General features: G+C 44.4%; 1 protein-coding gene across 4 annotated transcripts in view; it reads right to left on the reverse strand.

Annotated features, from left to right (window-relative positions):
- Positions 1-20,827, reverse strand: part of foxp2 (forkhead box P2) — a 103,066-nt gene that overhangs the window by 6,726 nt on the left and 75,513 nt on the right. For all 4 annotated transcript variants that reach the window (XM_068586353.1, XM_068586350.1, XM_068586354.1 and 1 more), the window contains 9 exons: positions 18,968-19,072; positions 12,720-12,807; positions 10,884-10,967; positions 7,089-7,299; positions 5,947-6,050; positions 5,670-5,771; positions 3,019-3,140; positions 2,671-2,740; positions 1,489-1,796 (listed from right to left, as the gene is read on the reverse strand). In XM_068586353.1, the coding sequence (XP_068442454.1) occupies positions 1,489-1,796; positions 2,671-2,740; positions 3,019-3,140; positions 5,670-5,771; positions 5,947-6,050; positions 7,089-7,299; positions 10,884-10,967; positions 12,720-12,807; positions 18,968-19,072 (1,194 nt within the window). The remainder of the gene's footprint in view (positions 1-1,488; positions 1,797-2,670; positions 2,741-3,018; positions 3,141-5,669; positions 5,772-5,946; positions 6,051-7,088; positions 7,300-10,883; positions 10,968-12,719; positions 12,808-18,967; positions 19,073-20,827) is intronic.

Here is a 20,827-nt window from a genome sequence, read left to right on the forward strand (position 1 = left end):
CTGGGGCGGTCTGGTTTGCGGTTAAGCAGATAGCATTAACCTTCAGACGCTGAGGGGAGGGAGAGGTTGGTCTAATTGTTGGATTGACTTGGTTGTGCCGAGGAGTCCTCTCCCGAGAAAGGGCTTCAAGGTGATGTGCTATTTAGTTTAGTGCTACAAGCCACTCCATTATTTAAACAACATCCCGGAAAAAGCCAGTCATGAAAAACATATTTCTTCCATTTTGAGGTTGTCGCGGCTGTGTAAAGGCAGGCGGTGATGGAGGGATGGATGAATGCGTCCTCATCCTCCATAGCCACTCATGTCAGTGTCAAGGCAGCGTGGCCAGAGAGAAGAGAGCGCGCGCGAGGAAGAGAAAGTCAACGCTGTCCGGTTACTAAAAGTTAAATGACCTGAGGGAGTGGGAACACTGGGATTCTGTCGAGAGCGGGGCAGATTTGCTCCACTTAACACCCCATTTCAGAGAGGGGTAAACACGTCCAAATAGATTAACGTATAGACGTCTGGTAGGGCGAAGCAAACACTTTTTCCTGTTCTTGCAGATACACTCGGAGAGCCCGAGTGCTCCTTTTATCCATTACTGAAGCGGTTAGCTAATGTCGCCCGACGTCGCAACATGAGCTTTGATGGCCAGTGGATGAGAATCATTAATGTGCGTTTTCTGTTTGTCTCGCATGTGCGTCGTGAGCGTGTGCGTGTGCGTTCCCCCCCCCCTCTCGCATGCTGCTTCCACCACCGGCTCAGGTTGTTTCAGACATTCCTGAAACTCACATGAGATTATTATTTTTTTGTCTTCTTCTTTTTTAAACACTCTCGTTCTCTCTCTCAGCTCCATTAAAACAGAGACGGGAGAAGGAGAGATTTTTTAAAGTAATTACACTTACTCAATATTAATAGGAAAAGTCTTGCATAAAATATTGCAGCTAAAACCCTATAATGCAGATGGTGGTGTAATTAAAGATGAATGTGTAATAGAGCCTATTTATAGAATTAGAACCAACTGTTATCTGAAACGTCAGGCTCACATCAGGTATTGGCACAATGCCATTCAAATAAAACCAAAGCAGAGGCAGTGAGAGTCTGATACAATACATATTGGAAATTGAACCTTGCCCTCGGGTCATGGCTTACTGAAGAACATACTGGTACTGTGGGTTAAATATCAAGCAATTAAACTAACAAAGGGCATAAGGACAGAGCGTCTAGGAGAGGAGGTGGGTGGTTGAACATGTGCTTGAATTCTCAAATAGGTACTCGTAAAAAAAAAAAAAAAAGAAAAAGTAGGATGTGCGAGTCTGTGTGTGACACAATTATCTCAGGAAGGGATTCTGGGTCAAAGGATAATGAGTTCACTTTGTCGGTTTACATTCTTACTTTCACTCGACGACTGTGTTTTTTTTTGAATATCATAACCAAATGAACAGCAGAAATAAAAACAGGAGATGATGAGCCCAAATGATGACCGAATCACCGTATGCATTCACTCACATGTGTACTGGTGGGGAGTATCCGGGGCTGCCGTGTCCGTTGGTGTCCAGGTGGTCGAGTGAGCCGTTATAACCGTCGTGGACAGAGTGCATGAGGGTGGGGGGGCTGCCGCCCAGCAGTCCGTGCGGACTCCCGCCCATCATTCCGGGTGGACTCCCGCCCAGCAGTCCGGGTGGACTCCCGCCCAGCAGGATGGACGGGTCGCCGCCCAGGAGGCCGTGGCAGCTGCCGCCCATCGGGCCCGTGGAGCCGCTGTTCATGAGGCCGGGGGTCCCCAGCAAGGGCAGGGAGGTCTCAGCCAGAGCAGCCTGCAGCCATGTCAAAAGGGATGAAAGAGTTCAAAAGTGTAAAGGCAAGTCGGCAGGTGAGGCGTGCGGCATGGATATCGATACAAGAGGAAAAATGTGGCAGGTGGGAGAATGGTAAGATTTACTCTAGTAATTATTAAAACACTTGTCTCATCCCAACGGTTTTTACTCTGTTGCTGGCTATTTCCCCGCCCTGTGACACCTTGCTGACAACTACCTCCCCTCCAGCTGCCATTTATATGCCCTTGTGTTTGGCGATTAAAAAAAAAAAGTCCCCCAAAACTTTACCTCAAAATAATAAAAACTCCTGACACTTTCGCCTGCTGCGCATTAAAGTTATACACAGTGATTTCATTTTTTAAAGTTTTTGCCATGAGCACCTCGCCGGCGTACACTATGAAGCCAAATCATTTATGACAGCTTAGATAAATATTAATGCACATGCCCTTGCATTTGCACATGCCACTATCAATCTAGGAGGGCTGCCACAGGAAAGAGAAGGGGGGAAAAAGGACAAAAAAAGGAAGAGGGGGGGGAGTTGCTTCCTGATTCGACCACAGGGTGGCCTTCTGAGTCTGACGGTGCACAGGAAGGAGAGGGAGAAGGACCGAGGAAGACAGAGAGAGAGAAAGAGAGAGAGAGAGAGAGAGAGCACGATGAAAGAGAAGAGATACAGAAACAGAGAGAGAAAGAAGCAGAAACCCAGAGTATACGGACAAAAAGAACTGTGTACTAACGTGGAGCCCTATTGTTCACGCCAACCATGCTCATTCAGTCACACGTTTGGTCAATCAGTCAGGCAGTAGTCTTGCCTGTCAGTCAAACCAACAGGCAGCTGGTGAGCCAGAGCTTCTCTGAGGCGTTTGGTTCATACCTGTAAGCTGGCGTTTAGTGCAGATCCATAGCCAAGACTGGAGGGCAGGTTCTTGACAAGTGATGGGCTTCTGGATACATAAAAAAAAACAGAAAAAGAAATGAGTTAAACCAGTAATTGTTATTCATTTAAAACAGAAAATATAGAAAATATCAGTAACTGGAGAACAAATTGCATAGCAAGAAGGCTAAAAAAGTCTGTGTAATTAAAAAGTAGGAAATAACTGGATGGAAAAGGAGACGGAGAGAGAGTGTGTTTCAAAGGAGAGGACTGGATTTGGGCCCTCTGATCCTCTCCATGTCATTGACCTTCAGATCTCGATCTAAGGAGAGGTGACAGGATTCGTACCCTGTGATCTTCTGCGACCTGCGTTTCTGGTACTCCATCTCATCTACCGTCCACACCGCCCCCTTCACGTTCTCCACGCGCACAAAGCACTTGTGCAGACTGAGGTTGTGGCGAACAGCGTTCTGCAGAGAGACATGACACGCAGGTCAGGGGGATGAGGTAAAACGAATCACATTCATTCATTAACCATCAAGAAGAAAAGAAAAAAAAAAACGACGGCTTGGAAATTGATTTTTTTTCCTTGCATTTTGAAGAAATTCTTAACATTCACGCACCATTGATTTAATTAGTAAAAATTGAGTGAGAGCGAATGCTCTTACAAGTCCTGCACACAGTACATATCAATCAGAGTAAGTAGGCTAAAAGGAGGTAATCAGCATAGCGAATGGCTTATGGTGGTGACAGAAGTGGTAATGCCGGCCTTGATAATGGTGATGTCAGTAACCCTTTCTGCTCCAGAAAAGCATTTCTCTTAATGGACACATCGCTTTAAAGATGACAGTATTGCACGAAAAAAGACAGTCATCTGGAGGCCCTGGTGTCAGTGTGTCAGTGTGTGTGTTTGAAAGAGAAAGTGTGTGTGTGTGTGCGTGCGTGTGCCAGAAAGAATAAGGAGGATTAAGGTGAACTGTATCTGACATCTATATGTCCAAATAGTCTCCATGTGGTGTCACATAGGGTGTTGAATACATGCTTAAATGACACATTATGTCTCAAATGTATGATGAAAAGCCGTGTTTATATTAATATGGCATATATCTTTCATACAATAAACCTGTAAGGTGTTTTCATTAATTACAAAAAAAATGATAGGGAAACCTATTGAAAAAAAGCCCTCTTATATTAATATGACCATACGACCATAATTAAAACATGCATCAGACTCTACAAATAATAACCTTGGCTTTAATATCCCTGCCTCTCATATTTATCATCTCCCTTAGCTTGGTATGTACTGCTCTTTCTCCAAGAAAAAAGGGACTCGAAAAAAAAGAAGAAGAGAAAAAAAAAACTCATAAGCAGATCTCGCATCTGACCTGAAAATCCCAGGATTTGATTGATCTTAATGCCCATGGCTCTGAATATGATAATTTTAATATTAATGAGCAAATGAGCAGTTTTATTATGCATGCTATATAGTTAGAACTAATAAGCTTCTGGGTGAGAGAAAAAGAGAGAGAGGGGAAGGGGAGGGGGGCTTCTTTTGAGCTGTTGAGACCAAGCTGAGATATTAAACTACCTTTCATTTCTTTCTTTCTTTTCTTCTTCTCTCTTTCACAAAAAAAAAGAATACAAATTTTGCCCGTTAATCAGATGACAAGCCCAGCGCTGATCATCCCACTAATGCTTACAAAGGGAATTGTGGAGATGTGGATGTAAATAGATCACCTTGGTTATTGTGCGAGCCAGGAGACTGCATATTTCCTAATGTCATTGTGATAGCATTGATATTTTATCACAGGAATAGAGCTTTTTTTCTCTTTCTTTCAATAAAGCAAGGAAGAAAAAAAAAAACACATTTGAAATGGTTTGTGCAGCAAACAACTGCCACAAAACCTCTGAGAACATATCTTGTCATAACATTACCGCGCGGCAAAACACGGCGCGTACTGTACCTAACAAACTGGAAAAGGGCACCGATCTTTTTGCATGCCCTCCTGAATTGGTGATCACACGCCCATGTGCTCATTTGCATCCCAAATCCAAATTAATTCACTTTGCTAAATCTAGTGCTGCGCCACGTCTTGCATACTGATGAGCGGGGCTTGTCGCGTTTTCCCTCCAGTCCTCTGTTCAGCCACAAAGGCTAAAGGCGGCTAACGAATGACGCGCAGGGGCCACGGGACACACACACACACACACACACACACACACAAAAAACACTGACGCTCAGCGAGGCTTTCTTTATCAGCAGGCAGACACACTTCTGGTTAAAACATGTGCTGCAGGAGAGACATTTTTTACCATCTTTGTGGATGCAGACAGGACAATAAAGTTGTCGGGACAGATATACAAATGGGCCCTTTGTGTGGGTAAATAAAGAGAGCTACCTCCATGACAGGCCGATCCTCACTTTCCTCCCTGCTTTAGTTCCACATGAACCCACATTAAACCCACTCTCAGGCACAGTTTATGTGTTTGTGTACGCGACAGCCCCTGTGAGCCAAATCTTTGGCCGACCCCTTTCGCATAGCTGAGAGCTGGTTAACAGGCAACCAGCCATCTTTCTTCCTAATTAACCAATGGTATGCGAGAGAAGGTGGTTTCGGGACTCGGGAGGTGGGGTGTCTCTCTTAACAAAAGGTGCTGATGATGGAGTGGCTGCTGTATAATTAGTGCATCACAGCCCTCTCCTCTCCACGCCAAGCCTCCGCTATTAATTGCACCCAAATTAGGAAAACGATAGCTAAGGCAGAATAATTCCTTCAGCTGTCATCTCCAAACAGAAACGGGCGGAGTGAAGGAAAAAATAAATAAGGGGCTCTATTCAAGAGAGGGGTTAGGACGAAGGGGAGAGGAGTATTAATTGCTCGGTGCTGGGTAAATATATGCTTTCTTATGGTTTGGTTTTTGACTTCAGCGAGAGGAAGACGAGCGGAAGGGCATAGCGAGGTGGAGGTGGGGGGGGGCTGAGGGTTCATCGGGGTTACCTTCCAAGTTGCAGCATTGCGTCTGAAGTAGGCAAACGTGCGTGTGAACCAGCTGTAGATTTCATTAAGCGTTAACTGCATGTCGGCAGAGTCCATGATAGCCTGAAATGAGATGACATCAAATAATGGTTTACTAACGAGACCACGTAACTGACGCACGCGCACACACGCACGCACGCACACACACGCACACACCAACGGATTGAGAAAGCTGCCATGATTCATGCAGCAATTAATTTTAATCTAATCAGGCAAAGTTAATTTATTTCCCACTCACCTGTCTTATGAGGGTTGCATAAGTAAATGGCGGTCTGACATCTGCGTTCTTATAAAACTCGTAGTTTGGGGCAATCTCTGGAAAAATAAATACTGTGTCACCACCTGAAATAATTGGTAAATTTTAGTCCTTTAGGTATTACATTTACTCAAGGTTACATCAAATTAAAAGGGGGGAGACAGAAAGGGGAGGAGGGGGAGAAAAGGAGGGGATATTAGGGTGTGGGGGTGTTAGTGGGGGCACATCAAATCAGCATTTTCTATGTCTCACAAAATGCATTTTTAATTAATCTCTCTCGTGAGAGATCTTAAACACTCATACATCCATAAAATGAGATCCGTGTAGTTAGTTAGGGTGAAGTTGAATAATTTATACGTCTTCACACTAAACACAGAGAGAGTAAATATAAACATCAAAGACGGACCGTTTAAAATGCTAAGCTTAATACACGGAATGTCTTAATGTAATAAATATTGTATTTTTCCACCATTATTTGAACTTAATTAACATTCATGTAATATTTATGCAGAGAGGAAGTTCTTGTCTATTTACATATAGAGTGATTAAACACAGGCTTGCTTTTAGAAACCCAGACGTCTCACATTGCTAAGACCAACAAGCCTATGTGGCGGTGTGTGTTTATGTCAGTGTACGTGTGTGTGTGTGTGCACATGCATGTCTATGTGTGTGTGTAAGAAGAAAAAAGCACTGCAATGCAATTATGGGTTGAGTACTATTAATAGTGCAGTGTTCAGGGTTGAGGTAATTTGCAATTTCTATGTCATTATATTTTAATAGAAACTCTGTTTAAAGAGAAAAAAATAAGTGTTCAAGTCAACAAATTCTGAATGGAAATTTTAATCAAACGTGTCAAATGAGTGACACAATTCAGAAACCGAATGAGGATGTGAGCTAAATTGACATCCAATAGCTTAATGTCCTAATGCATCAGCCTGTGTGTGTGTGTTAAGCTCAATTCACATGATAATCAAGGTATTTAAGAGATGAATCTCACAACACGAAAGCTTTATATTGCTTTTTTTTTCGACGGATGTCACTAAACACATTGAAAAGATTTGCTTGACAGTGAATTTTCTGCGGCTGAGTCGGTGTCCCGTGCAGTGCTATGTAGTTGGTCCTACCTGACGAAAGAGGCATGGAGTATTTATCCGAGTGGCGTCTGCGCATGGCTCCCATACTGGGGACGTTTGCTCCTCCCAGTATTGATGGCACCTGGGGCATGGCGGCCATGGGTGTGATGGGTGCTGTGGGCGTGGTGGGTGTCTGAGGTAAGTTGGGGGGCGACGCTGAGGGCAGGTTCTTGGACATGGTGACGCTGGACACCAGGTTGAGCTGGGGTTAGAGGAAGACAGATGCAAGCGGCAGAGAGAGAGAGAGAGAGAGGGGAGGGGGGAGACAGAGAGGGAGGGAGGCATTATTTTGTGGTTTCTCTGACAGAGCGAGTGTCTGCTCTCCTCCTCTCTAACACAGCTGTGTTTCCACTAACAAGACTCGTGGAGAGGAGCCAGCCCATCTCCACTAATTACAACCACCAAATTGTATCATAAGAATTCTAATTAGAGCATGCTGTTCAAGATTATCCAACGATCAGCCTCCGTGTTATCCCAGCCCCATCTCTCTTTATCTCTCTATTTATCACTCCCTCCCTCCTTCTCTATCTCCCCCACCACAATCACCCATACTGCTTTTTCACACTGGAGCAATGAGCTGGTAAAAAAAAAAACGTGTTCGCCGTTGGTGCGAACTGGGCCACGAGGGTTATCCGAGCGCGGTCCAGAACTCATGACGTTGTGTTCCACTTCGGTGTGAAGGGGAAACGTTGCTAAGTTGCTGTTGTGGCCCCGTTGTCGTTTTGGGCCAGCAACTCTGAGCAAGTGGAGCCGGTTAAGTGGATTGTGTTGCGAAAGAGCGTAATAAACCTGCTAGATTAACCCGTTATATTGCAAGACGTACGCCGATAAATCTGATAAAACCTCATCAACAACACAACTGGAAGTCATGATTACAGTTATAGTCGATGTATCTCCCTAATCCAGTGAGACTTCCTGTCCATGAGGAAGTATAACAATTAGTGGAAGTTCATGTTCTTTCTCGAGGTAGATTAAAGACACTCAAGTAAAAAAAAATATACTGTACGGACTCGCAGTCACTCTGTCTTTGTCTCCTCCACTCCTTAACATCAGGGCTCAGAGAGAGCTCGTCACCTCTGGCACGAATGCCAACCGCGCTCTCGCTAATCGTCCGGCTTTTCCACCACTTTTTTTTTGCGCTTGCGTCCCAAATCTCATGTGAGAGGCTCTAACCGACTGGATAATTCCTAACTGACCTTTTAGTCTCTGCGCTAATTTAGCTGGAATGGTAATGACATCGTTACATATTCAAACCAAATTGCCTTAATTGTGAGTCTACAAGTGGAATGCATTTCGATGCGAGAGTCTGAATTTGAAGCGACTTGAAAGAAGGAAGGGAACTGGGGGGGGGGGGGGGCGGAGACGCGGAGAGATGGAGGAGCGAGGCTGAGGAGAAGGTATTGGCGGCCATTTAGTGGCATGTGTTGATAAATACGATAAAATGTCAAGTTTGAGAGACTTCTGTGGACGTAGGGGTTTTCAGATGATAATTATATGCCCACTTAGCTCTAATGAGCTGCTGCACAATGGGCTGGGACAAAGGCTGGCTGCATATACACAGGCCTAAGCTGAGTACAGTTGAAAAAGTATATATATATATATATATATGAAAGTTTTTGCAAAAGTTTGACTTAAGTTTACGTCTACAATTCCTTTATTTCCTCCTTTGTCCTGATTCTCATTGATCTGCCTCGTTTGGTTCTCTTTTCTTTTGAGAAGCACTTTGTAACATTGGTCAGCGTGCCGTATACATTAAGCTTACTCATATTATTTGCTTTCAGAAAACTACTAATGATTGTGTGTTTTGTTCTGACAGACATTTGACCACTAACATGAATTAATTAACTTTATGTCATGTGCAAATAGCCATTAACTTCATAGTGGTTAAAGTCATGGCAGTGTGTGTGTGTGTGTGTGTGTGACATGATTGCTCATTCCTGGCATCCTGCTACATGCGCCCATACAGTAGGAGATGAACACTCACATACCGCATAGCAGGAAACAACCTCAAAATATGTAAACTAAATTCAAAAGAAATGCCTCCATGCATGTGTACAGGCATATACATATACATATATTATGTTAAAACATAATTTCCTGTCTTTCTTGCCGCCTCTCACCGCCTACGAGACTCGGCAACGAGCGTGACGTGTTTGCGGGCGCGCTCTCCCATTACGTTTCGCTAAATAGAATTGTATACGGTCAAACGGATGGTGGAGTGAGCACTGTGTCGCCTCTCGCTCATCTGAATACACACTCAAGGTTGAGAGAGAGAGAGAGAGAGAGAGAGAGAGAGAGAGAGAGAGAGAGAGAGAGAGAGAGATTATTATTCAGAACTTGCAGCCGTGCTAACTTTGATTTTCATCCATCCATGGCATGGCCAAAAGGTAGCATTTAATGAAGTGTGATTCAGAGAATAAATGGGGTCATATTGGAGACAGGACGCTGGCGTCTGGCAGTCGTCTGGCAGGCGTTGGTCGTTCAAGAGCTTCATAGTGAACAAACAGGACTTATAACGCAGACTGCTCATAAGTATCAAATGTCTCGGCTGATTCTATCCCGCACCTGCGATTGCAAATCCATGCTGTCATTTGAAGTCCGACAACCATCTCTCTTTTGTTATGTCTGTTCACGTTTGCCACACACACACACACACACACACACGTGCGTGTTGTTTGCCGCACCAAATCTTCATCTTAAAAAAAGCGGGGGAGCCTTAAAACTGAAGACTTAACTGTTCGTTTAAGAATTCTGTCTGAATTGCCCCCACCATCAAATGCAATTAGCCGCTCTTTCATGTGTGCTTTATGTAATGCAATACTTCATTAGCATCATTCATTCATATTCAGGCTTGGATTATAGGCTGCAAATTCTTTATTGGACGAGATGGAACCAAGCTGCTGGAGTTTTGAAGATTAAAAAAAAAAGCTACAGAGGGAGAGCGAGAGAGAAAGATTGAATAATAAAAAGGGAGTTTGATTCCTGATGGAATTATGGGATAATTATGCTATCTTGTGATTATCTACATTCTATGATGAGAGGTGATGAGGAAAATTATTCTATTGAAAGTAGGCACTTACTAAGCAGCAGAAACACGCTAACAATGTTTTGCTCGAAAGTATTTCCAAACGTCTAAAACTGGGAAGAAATAATGTTTGCTAAAATGTATCATATTAATATGAAATTCAAATACTGGTTGGGAGAAATGTATTCATAATCATTCAATTCAAAAGTAAAAGGCGAGAGACAGAAAATGCAGAATGACATCTCTTTACTTCTTCCAGGACCCCTTTCTCAATTTTGGATATGTTTTCTTCTTCTCTGCAACCAATTTCAGCCGCACTGCTCCTATTTATGTCAACATCACTCCATCTTCTCCACTCCGCTGTAATTTACAGGTGTTTGTTGTTCAAATGACACGTCTTCTCCTCTCTCATTCCGTTTTGGAGTGCCGACCGCGGCCACCGAGCCAAACAGTCATCAGCCGCCAACAAGTTGTTTTGGCTATTATATCAATCACAAAGAAATGACCCTGTATTTTAGCCAAGGACTCCACCGCTCTGCCATCTAATACACTTGCAAACTCTATTGTCCTTTCACGGAGCACAATAGCTGGTGTGAAGCCGATATAACTCTGTATTACAAATAACGTTCCCCCCCCCGCCCTCCTTTCATCGGCTGTCACTCACTCACACTACTGCCGTGTGGTTAAACTGTTCATTTTCTGTGTGGGGGCCTCATTCCCAGACGAGCCTGTTTACGGTGGCCAGAGCAATATGCACTCACTGGTTTGGGAGATGACTTGGGTTCCGAGGGCCGCATGTGCAAGTGGGCCATCATCGCCTGAAGACGCTCACGTTCTTTAGAAAGCTGTTAAGAGAGAAGAAGAAGAGAGTACATTTGAGTAGATTAAAGGAGAGGAGAGGAATGGAAAAAAGGATGAGAATGAATAATATGAAGCATAACATTGGGGGTGGTACGGGGAGAAGACCGACAGACAGAAAGAAAGAAGATGTTTCACATGGACCAAGCGAGAAAGAGCCAGTTCTGCTGGCGATGGAGGGAGAACAAGAGGTTGGGGGTGAGGAGAGGGTGCAGACAGATCAGGCCAAACAAATAACATTTCATCTTTTTGTCAATAGCTAAATTTAGGTCAGCGAGACTCTGACAGTAACAAGCTAGTTGGGCCATAAATTAGGTGGTCCTGAGCGTCCGCTCAAAGTCCCGTGGACACTGTTAGGGGATGGAGCGCAGCCAGCCGCTGCCGAGAGGTGAAGGGGTCGTCCAAACAGGGTACCAGGCGGCCCCGCCTCCCCGGTCCAGTTAGTGGCCCCGGCCATTGCCTATCATCAATCTAATTCACAGGGAGTGACAGGGACTGGACCATGTGAAAGTCCCCCCCCCCTCTCTACTCCTCCATCCACCCTTAACACACAAACACACACGTACACACACGTAGGCGTGTGCACACAGAGAGGTGCACACGCAGACAGAGCTGGGTCTCATTACTATTGACGGCTCTCGTGGAAAAAAAAGAGGAAGAGAAGGATGGTGGGAGTAAGGAATGAAAGAAAAAGGGGGGAAAGAGGAGAGACAGGACAGACAACACAAGTGCACTGTAATTGGTCACACTGTAAAGCACAAGCTTCAATAGATTTGTGTTTCACTGAAAAAACACGGAAAATGAAATAAAATAACAAAGTTTCTACGTCTTTTTTTTAACAGGGCAACAGAATGTATTTACTTTTAAGACCAGCTGCTTAACAATTAAATACAAACTGTTTATCACACCCTAAAATATATACATGCTTGAGGAAGTGCTTGACTTCACTCTGGTAGAGAGCAGAAGAGGGAGAGCGCATTGCAAATGGATCTCTCTGCGACGCAAAGCCTTTTCCCATTAAATGCTTCATATTATGTAGCAGAGTATTGATTCCATTTGAATTATAATAACTTTATATCTGACCCAAAATACGCTGGGGTGCAAAGCATGACAGCCTGGTTTCTGGCAGACTGGATACTTCCAGCTGGCACTTTGTTTGAGCCGAGTTCAAAACATACGTATCTATTTGTTTCTAAAGGAAGAGGAGCGCTTGTCGGCAGTGCTGAGTAATAATGTCGCTCAATCAGCGCTCTCATTATCTAGCCAGCATGACTTCTTAATAAGGTCACGCTCCACCTACTGAAAATAGTTCCCTCCTTTTGAGCTTTCTTCAGGTGCAAAGTGCAGTTAATTAACACAGCAGACCGGGAGAGATGCGCTCGCTATTAATTGGAAAGAAAAAGAGAGAAAAAAAGAAAGCAGAGAAAATAAAGCACACGCTTAATTCAATTAAAACCGCCATAATGGCTTTGGTTGTAAGGCCTGAGGATTCCTTTGTTTAGTGGCTTTGTTGAATTCAGTAGGTCCTGCTCGTCTGGAAGTATTAAGCAGACCACAGTACGGCCTTCCTCTCACTCACGTAACTTTCAAACATTTTGTTTTGACTGGATGTTAAGTGACTTAAATGAGAAATGAGTTCACGATAGTAGAACAAGACAATGGCGGGAAGAAAAAAAAAACGTAACAATACATATGGCTTTGTTCCGACTCTGCACTTTATTACTTGACAGAAAACTTACTTGTATTTCCAGCTGCTGTACGACTTGCATTTGGACTCTACACTGGGCTGTGCTCCGATCATCGAGGGCATGTTCACTGTTTAAATGCCTGCAGGGAGAGGGAGAGGGAGAGAGAGAGAGAAGGAGGGAGAAATACATTTAAAATCTATCAAATATGTCAAAGCTAGCAGAAGACAGCGAGCTCCATTCATAGTCACCATAATCAAAATGGTGGAGGACGATAATTACGGTATCAACTTCACCACGGGTTTTTGTTTTAATGATAATATTTCTATACTGGGACAATCATCTATAGGATACGGTTAGGAAGCATTGTTCCACTCTGAAATGAGGTAATTAGAAGTAACATGACGGCGTGTGGCGCCATGTTTAACATGACAATGGGCCTGTGCCAGTTTAGATGGCTAACTTCAGCACCACCCGGAGCGCTGCTTTCTGCAGAGAATAAAAGATGCTTGCCCAGCAGAACGACTTTGTCTCCTTCGTTTACCGAAAACAATACACACAATTTAACACCGGCAACATTTGACACACAAAAGCAGCTCTTCCACTGAAGGTGCATTATCCAGCAGCAGACATATTAAATGTATCTGGTGTGTTCGCCTCATTAAAAGGAAAAAGGCTGCCAGACAGCCATAACAGTCAATGAGGGTTCTTTTTTTTTGTGTGTGGTCTTGATTGGATTTCGTCTGTAGGAAACAAAAGAGCCTCACCATTAAGATAGACCTTTATTCCTGGTAAAGCACACATATGCACACACATACACACACACACAAATATGGGGCGAAAGGGGTTTCTAAAGTGTTGTGATGCTGGGTAATGAGCCTCTATCTAAATGATCATTGGTGACAAACTCACAAAGCAAGCTTTGAGGAGGCATGCTTATGAAATGCCAGAGCTGCCACTTTATCTCCAGTAATTATAGGTTAGCTTGCAGACCCTTCAATGATCATTTACAGCGCTGCCTCCAGTGCATTAGAGGGAGTACAAAATCTCTCTCTCTCCCTGGGTTTATCTAAGAACACACACACACACACACACACAGACACAAAATTGCACAAACACACACATTGATACAGACACACACTCCCACCACATACTCCTCCGTTCTCTTCCACACCCCTCACTTCTTGTTTATCTGCAATGTGCAAAACAAGAACTCATTGAGCCGGATTCTCTTGGCCTGCCAATCAAACGCTGAATAGAACATTTGTAATCACAATAGCTCTGTACCTTCAATTACGCCGCACACATTTAAAAAACCATTCCGTCTCATCCCTGCTTATACTTTTGTCACCATTTCAGGTCTAATGCTCCGATTTATTTTTTTTTTTCATTATAAATCAAGAATGAGGTAGCATTAAGAGAAGGAGGGGTGGGGAGAGGGATGGATGAGGGATAGCAGCAGAGAGGGGAGGGACGAACTGGTGGATTTCTCCAGCCCTGTGCCTAATTGCTGTTTCAGAATGCGCATGCAAAAAGGGGGCATTACATTAATCATTTAATCACGTCCCTCGCAGGATGAGGGAACTAATGTTGCAAATACCCTTTTCATTTCACTGCCCATAATGCTATCTTATGCACTTGATGTATGGCGTGTGTCATGAATTACAGCTGCTTCAAAAGCACAGAGCGGGCTGCTCGCTGTCCCTGAAGATACCTCATTACAAAAAAAAAGAAAAAGGAGGGGGGGAAAAAAATCTTTATTAAGTTTGCCTCTCATCGACAAGCTGCTTGTTTTTCTCACATTTCGTCAATGTGTGTGTGTGTGTGTGTATATGTATGTGTATGTGTGTGTGTGTGTGTGTGTGTGTGTGTGTGTGTGTGTGTGTGTGTGTGCGTGTGATTGTGATAAGGCCTCTCGACAGTGCTCCAGACAGTTATTTACTTCCCCACTCACGCCTTCCACCGCTGGCCAGTTAGCAAGGTGATTACAGCCAGATTACTACATGCGTTTATGAAATATTCAAATGGCAGTGTGTCCTACTGTGCATTAATAATGTCGCACAAAGACAAGAAAAGAAGATGAGAGGTGGGAGGGGGGGGGCGCTCAGAAAACGGGCTAACAGAAAACAATAATGAAGGAATGCCTTATTTACTGAAATGTGGGCATAAAAGTACCTTGTGTTATGCTCATCTCTTATATTATCTCCCTCCATCTCTTCTCTCGCATTCTATTTTTACACTGCAAAATATGATTACACTGTATTCTGATCTTTGCTGCCTTTCTGTAATTATAAACAAATCTAAATAATTTATAGGTGAAAAAAAAACAACACAATTTGTATGTGCAAATAGAAATAGAAAAGTCAAAGTGACTTGTAACCAACAGGAGCATCCAGGTGTGATGTGTTAAACCTAGAGGTCAGGCCTGGCTGGCTCCTGTTTATGTTTACTGTTCATGCCTCAGTTTAGAGGGACATCGATTTCCTCCCTTGAAGAGGGAATTACTCGTCTGATGAAGAGACCATGTGTGAACAGGGAAGAAAGGATGGGGATGAAGACAGAGGGATGTAGCAAAGGTAGAGAACTCAGAGCAAATAAAGAGACAAAGGGAGTGATAAATAGAGAGTGGGGGGGAGGAGGGAGAGGTGAGACACAGACGTTGATAACGATTTTCTTTTTTTTTTTATTGGATGCTGCAGTTTCTCTCCTCGCTTAAGAGAAGGGAACAACACATCTCAAAGGTTTTTCTCCGCAGCTGTGTATATGAATATGTATAGCCCATCAACGTCCACTAAGGGCCCAACGATAAATCTACTCAAGCCAGCATATATGGAGGATACACTTTTGCTAATTGTCTGTGTGTATCATCAGGGGCTACGGAGGCCCAGTAGAGAACAGGAAGTTAGGCCCCCAAACTGTCTACTGTACATGTGACGCACAAGTACACACACCAATACCACATTGAAACTATTGCAAACACACTCATCTGCAACTACACACACACTGCACACCTACTGGCATGCATAAACAAGAGCGCACACACACGCACTCCCCGTGGTGGTGGTGCATAAGTAATGCCCTCCGTTTTAAAGGTCTTGTCACAGTGCAGCAGACATGTGGAGGGGTAGAGGGGAGCTCAGCTATCCAGGGGCCAGGGGCCTGCCTCCACAGCGTGTGTGTGTGTGTGTGTGTGTGTGTGTGTGTGTGTGTGTGTGCGTGTGTGTGTGTGTGTGTACTTTACATAGAGACGGAGACACTTGGCTACAGCCTTGTGGGTTTAATTAGCAGTGGGTTACAGACACCGTAGTTCACGTTAGCGGCTGAGCTTACCATTTTAACATGGAGCCTGCATTCCTGCCAGTAATAAGGAGCGCAGGCGGGTGACAGAGAGTAGAAGAGCTAAGCGTGTGTGTGTGTGTGTGGGAGCAATTATCTGTTTATGTCGAGATAAGATTATGTTTTATTGAGGTGGGAGGATATTGATATCCGGGGTGAAAGGCCAAAAGAGACGTCTATATGATGGAGACAAAAAACAACAATCTGGATGTGATAATCAGATCTTTAGTTTTTTTTTAGGCTTAGAGAAGCATGAAAATAGGAGTGATTTAAATCAATAAGTGTAGTCGTTGTAACATAAGGTGCAGTAAGTAAGTAGAGGTTTTGTACAGGCATGGCTGCATATACAGATATTCAAATGGTGCATATGAAGTGGTGTAATGTTCAAGCATTAATTGCATTCTCTATTTTCTGTGTCTGCCATGGAGGCACACAAATAGCTCCAGCACATGCACTAATAGTATTAATGTTTCACCCTCTCCTTTTCTTTTGTTAGTAACGCAAATACACAGACACACACTCACACACACACACCCCAACACCCACCACTCAAGACACATTCCCAAGCAATATTATTTCATTTTGAACTTCAGAGAGCTAATTCAGGGTGCCAGCCACCTCGAGGCTACCTTTTCCAGGTGAGAACACTTAAAAGCACACTGAAGAGCTATTAAATGCTGATCTTGACAAGTTTCCTCATGCAACAAAACAACGGATGACTAAACGTGTCACCGCCGCTGAGCTGAGCTCCTACAGCGAGCTACGAGACGCCAGCTTGACTTGGGTACCCCCCCCCCCTCTCCCACCTTCCCTTCCCGCACACATAACCCGCTACCAACATCTAAACTGTCATCTAAATCTGACACCCGCTTTATGTAACCCCGTTTAAACTGTGCCTGTGTGTGTGTGTGTGTGTGTGTGCATGTGCATATTGTGTGTGTGTGGGTGTGTGTGTAGCCGACTGGCATCTCCGGAAACATAAAAGGACTCCCTCTGACACCGACAATCACTGCTCCAAGGCACGCCACCGAGCAGCCATCTTTGTTCTGATGACGAGTCTGCCTTCTTTGTTGGTGCCTGTTTTCATGTGCTGGCTGGGTTACAGTACAGAGCCAGCCTCTGACTTGCAGGGATATGTGTGTGTGTGTGTGTGTGTGTGTGTGTGTGTGTGTGTGCATCTGTATGGGGCGGGGGGAAGCTGAACCAAGACACTGTTCTGTTTTGTAGCAGCCGATGTTCTGGCAAGCGTTCTTACAAAACCGTCTGCCAACCTGTGCTCTCGCTTTAAAGTTTGAAATATACCTGTTTTCTCTCCGTCTGCATCTCCTGCTTGTTCAGTTTGTCTTTACAAGCGTGCATCCTTTTGCACTGGCTTACCAGCTTACCGGATTCACAGGCACATTGCTTTATACAGTGTGTCTCTGCCCCTCGCCTGAATATCCAAGCTAAGCTACCTAGACACAGGATCCTTAGCGCACACAGACTTAGGTTCTGGTGCAGAGCGACAGCCTGATGTCTTCTTTAAGTAAGTGTACTGAGGTGACAGGACAAGAAATCAGAAAACCTGCTAATCTGATACAGGCTTGCCTCCTCACACACACATTTGTTCCCAAGCTGCAGGGCAAACTCTTCTACCTGGACTTGTGGACGTGTGGTCCAGGTTAGACGATGCCGTGCACACAGCAAACTGGCTTTTCATAAGCATGGCTTCTAAAATTATACTAGCCATGTTCGCTGAAGGAAGCGGATTTAGGCATTGGCATGTGACACATTTTCCAAAGGGGATAAGCAAACACACTTGTCAGGCAATAGTTGGGAGATATATATATATATATATTCACCTAAATCCTTCGCTGTCAATGTTTGTTCCTTTGAGTGTACTGTATGTGTTGATAGAGTGTACAAATGCAGCTTAATGTCATGTCGGGCTGCGTCTTTCAAACACTAGTAAACAGGAGCTTGTTTTATGACAGTAGCATCAGTTCACAGATACACCTTTTAGCTTCAATTCAGAAACTGCTGTAGAATTAGTGGAAGCCTGACCTAAATCCTGCAGCGGCTCCCCCTTGGGTGGACTAGTTTATTGTATTAGTACATTTTTTTTTTAGCTTTCTGCAACTTATTACACTCACTACTGTAGAGAAATGCATAATTTGGAAAATACGCCCGAACAATGTCCCGATTTCAATAGTTTATGCGAATTCACATGGACGTTTACAGCCCGTGAAAAACACTCGCCAGATCGTTATTTCACAGTTAATTACAAATCTAATTAGAATATTCAAATTAAAGCTTTCCCTTTCTTTTTCTTCTCTGTGTGGGAGCAGGGAGCCAGGGAGAGAGCGATAGAGAGACAGAGAGAGAGAGAGAGAGAGAGAGAGGCAGAGGGGCTCTCAGTGAGTGGCAATGTGATAACCTGTAATCGGCAGTGCTGCAAACACCTTCTTCCTTTGATGTCCCCTCACTAACATCCTGGCAACAAAGCCGGCCAATTACAAATGAGCTAATTAACTAAATTGTTGATGGAGCATGAAGAGTTAATTCGCTCTGGCGCCTGCACCATGACAACAGTGAATGGGGGCCTTTGTTGTGGAGGTAAGTGTGCGGCCGTGCGAGTTGCCATTAGCTTTCGACGCTTTTTCTCAAACCTATCAGGCCCTTCCACGCCAGGAAGGAGATTTGTTATGGATCAGAGTTGGTGTGCATCCTGCACTGCCCGGGCTGAACCCTGTCAAGCGGCTGTCTGCGAAGGTCAAAATGCACTCCTTTGAAAGGCAGCGACGCTTTCTTTGTCAGGGCCCCTCTGTAGCCACAGAAAAGGAGGCGCTGCGGTGCGGGGGATAACTTCTGTGTGTTATGCTTCACAATAACATAGATACTAGTTTCATGTACACACAACCACACAGAAAAACCCCACGCAGAGAAGAAGGAGAGACATCATCTCCTGTAGAACATCTAAAACTTACTTCAGAAACTGTCCGAAGTCCTCGCAGATGTTCTCACAGCCGGGCCATTTGCACACACCGTGACCGTACAAGGGGTGGGTCCCTCCACTTTCTTCATGTAGTGAACTGGAGCAACAGAAAAAGAGAGAGAGAGAAACAAGAAATAAGCAGTCGAGACAGCAAGATAGAGAAGAGGAGGGAGGTAGGTCAGGAGAGGGTAGCATCAAGTTCATGACATAATCTGCTCAGACTCCAGGACTTTTGTACATGTCAGGTGATAAACCAACAAGAACGGGGTCAGACGGGTCAGTGACGTTGCATTAGTCCACAACCAAGACAGAGAAACATGCAACTATATTGACGGAGGCCGATTCAAACGGGAAACCTTTGAACACTCGGATGTGATGGATACCCATAGCTACTAGTTCATCTCCAATCAATCAAAATGGTCACGATATGCTAATCTATCAACTTCAAGTCAGCAAAGACTAATGTGTGAGCCGACGGAAATCTAGAAGGATCTGCAGCCTCGGCTCCACCACAGCCACCATCCCATCTTGTAAAGCCATTATGGGGAGGAGGGCTGGACGCTTTCAAGTAAACATTAAAAATCCAGACAGCCATATAATTTTCATCAGGAGATTAATACTCTGTGTAACTTATGTTCTTTGAGGACAGTGGGGGCAGGGGTGCACTGGCGTTTTTCAAATGGCACCCAAATAAGTTACGACCCTGCCTAGACAGCACATCCTATTAAAGATGACAGTTTAACCTTTAGGTTCGGCACTGGCGTGTGCGTCTGTCTGTGTGAAAGCGGGAGCCAGAGTGTGTTGCGCTGCACGCAGACCGTGCACGTTCGTCTGCTTGTCGACGAATCCTGCGCATGTACGCGTGTGGTCGACCGCTATGTGCATGCATGCCTGTGTGTGGCCCAAGAATATGTGTGTGTGTGTGTGTGTGTTAGTGCTAGCAGAGCTCACACTACGTTTTACAGAGGGGCTTTCCCCACATCGATCCGCTGCATGTTAGTAAGCAGTGCTCCTGACAATACTCCTGACAATACTTCTTGTTTCGATCATTATGAGACACCACATAGCCCTCGGGACACAGGCAGATAAAACGTCTTTTTTTCCTCTCTCCTCCCTTCATCCCTCTCTTCTCCTTTCCTCCCCACCACTGTCTTTCCCTCTGTCGTCCTACTAAAGGTATCTTTTTCAAGCCTCCTTTTAGTGGTGCTGGAGAGATAGCATCTACTTTAAACCAATTACACAGCACTTCCACCTCCAGTGTGAGTCTCTACCAAGCATCCACACAGGAACACACGCACACCGCTACCCTAAGTCCTTATTATAATATCGCCCAAGAAAAGCCTTTGAATAATGCATGGCCAGATAGGCAGATATGTGAACAGTCAGTGTTTTGGTGCTGGGTGCATTTATAAAAGACGCCATCACAAGGATAAACATCCTGGAAACGCCACTCAACCCATCACGTATTCTGTTTACATGACAAGCAAGCAAAGAAGGGTAATTTTCAAAAGAGAGAGAGAGAAAAAAAGAGAGAAAACACTAAATACTTAATGTACAAGGAGGTTACCTTGTCTTGCCTGCCAGAGAGGCTTGTTGTTCGTGTGTGTGTGTGTGTGTGTGCCTGCCTGCCTGGCTTTCTCTCCCTGCTTTTGATATGTGTGTGCAAGCTAAGTGCGTTCAATGTGGCACACGTGTTCCCCTGGGAGAACAAGGCTCTTACCTTTTTTTTTTATATTACCAAGACACTAATAAACTATTAAACAAACAAACAAAACATCATGTTTTCCCTGTTGCAACAACGCTGTTATTTTAAACGAAGACAAATACTCTGGATGGGAGCGCGGCGTTCTGA

The sequence above is a fragment of the Clinocottus analis genome, unplaced genomic scaffold (assembly GCF_023055335.1).
Source record: "Clinocottus analis isolate CAN_PGR_092001 unplaced genomic scaffold, fCliAna1.0.p SCAF_20, whole genome shotgun sequence".
NCBI classification, from domain to species: Eukaryota; Metazoa; Chordata; class Actinopteri; order Perciformes; family Cottidae; genus Clinocottus; species Clinocottus analis.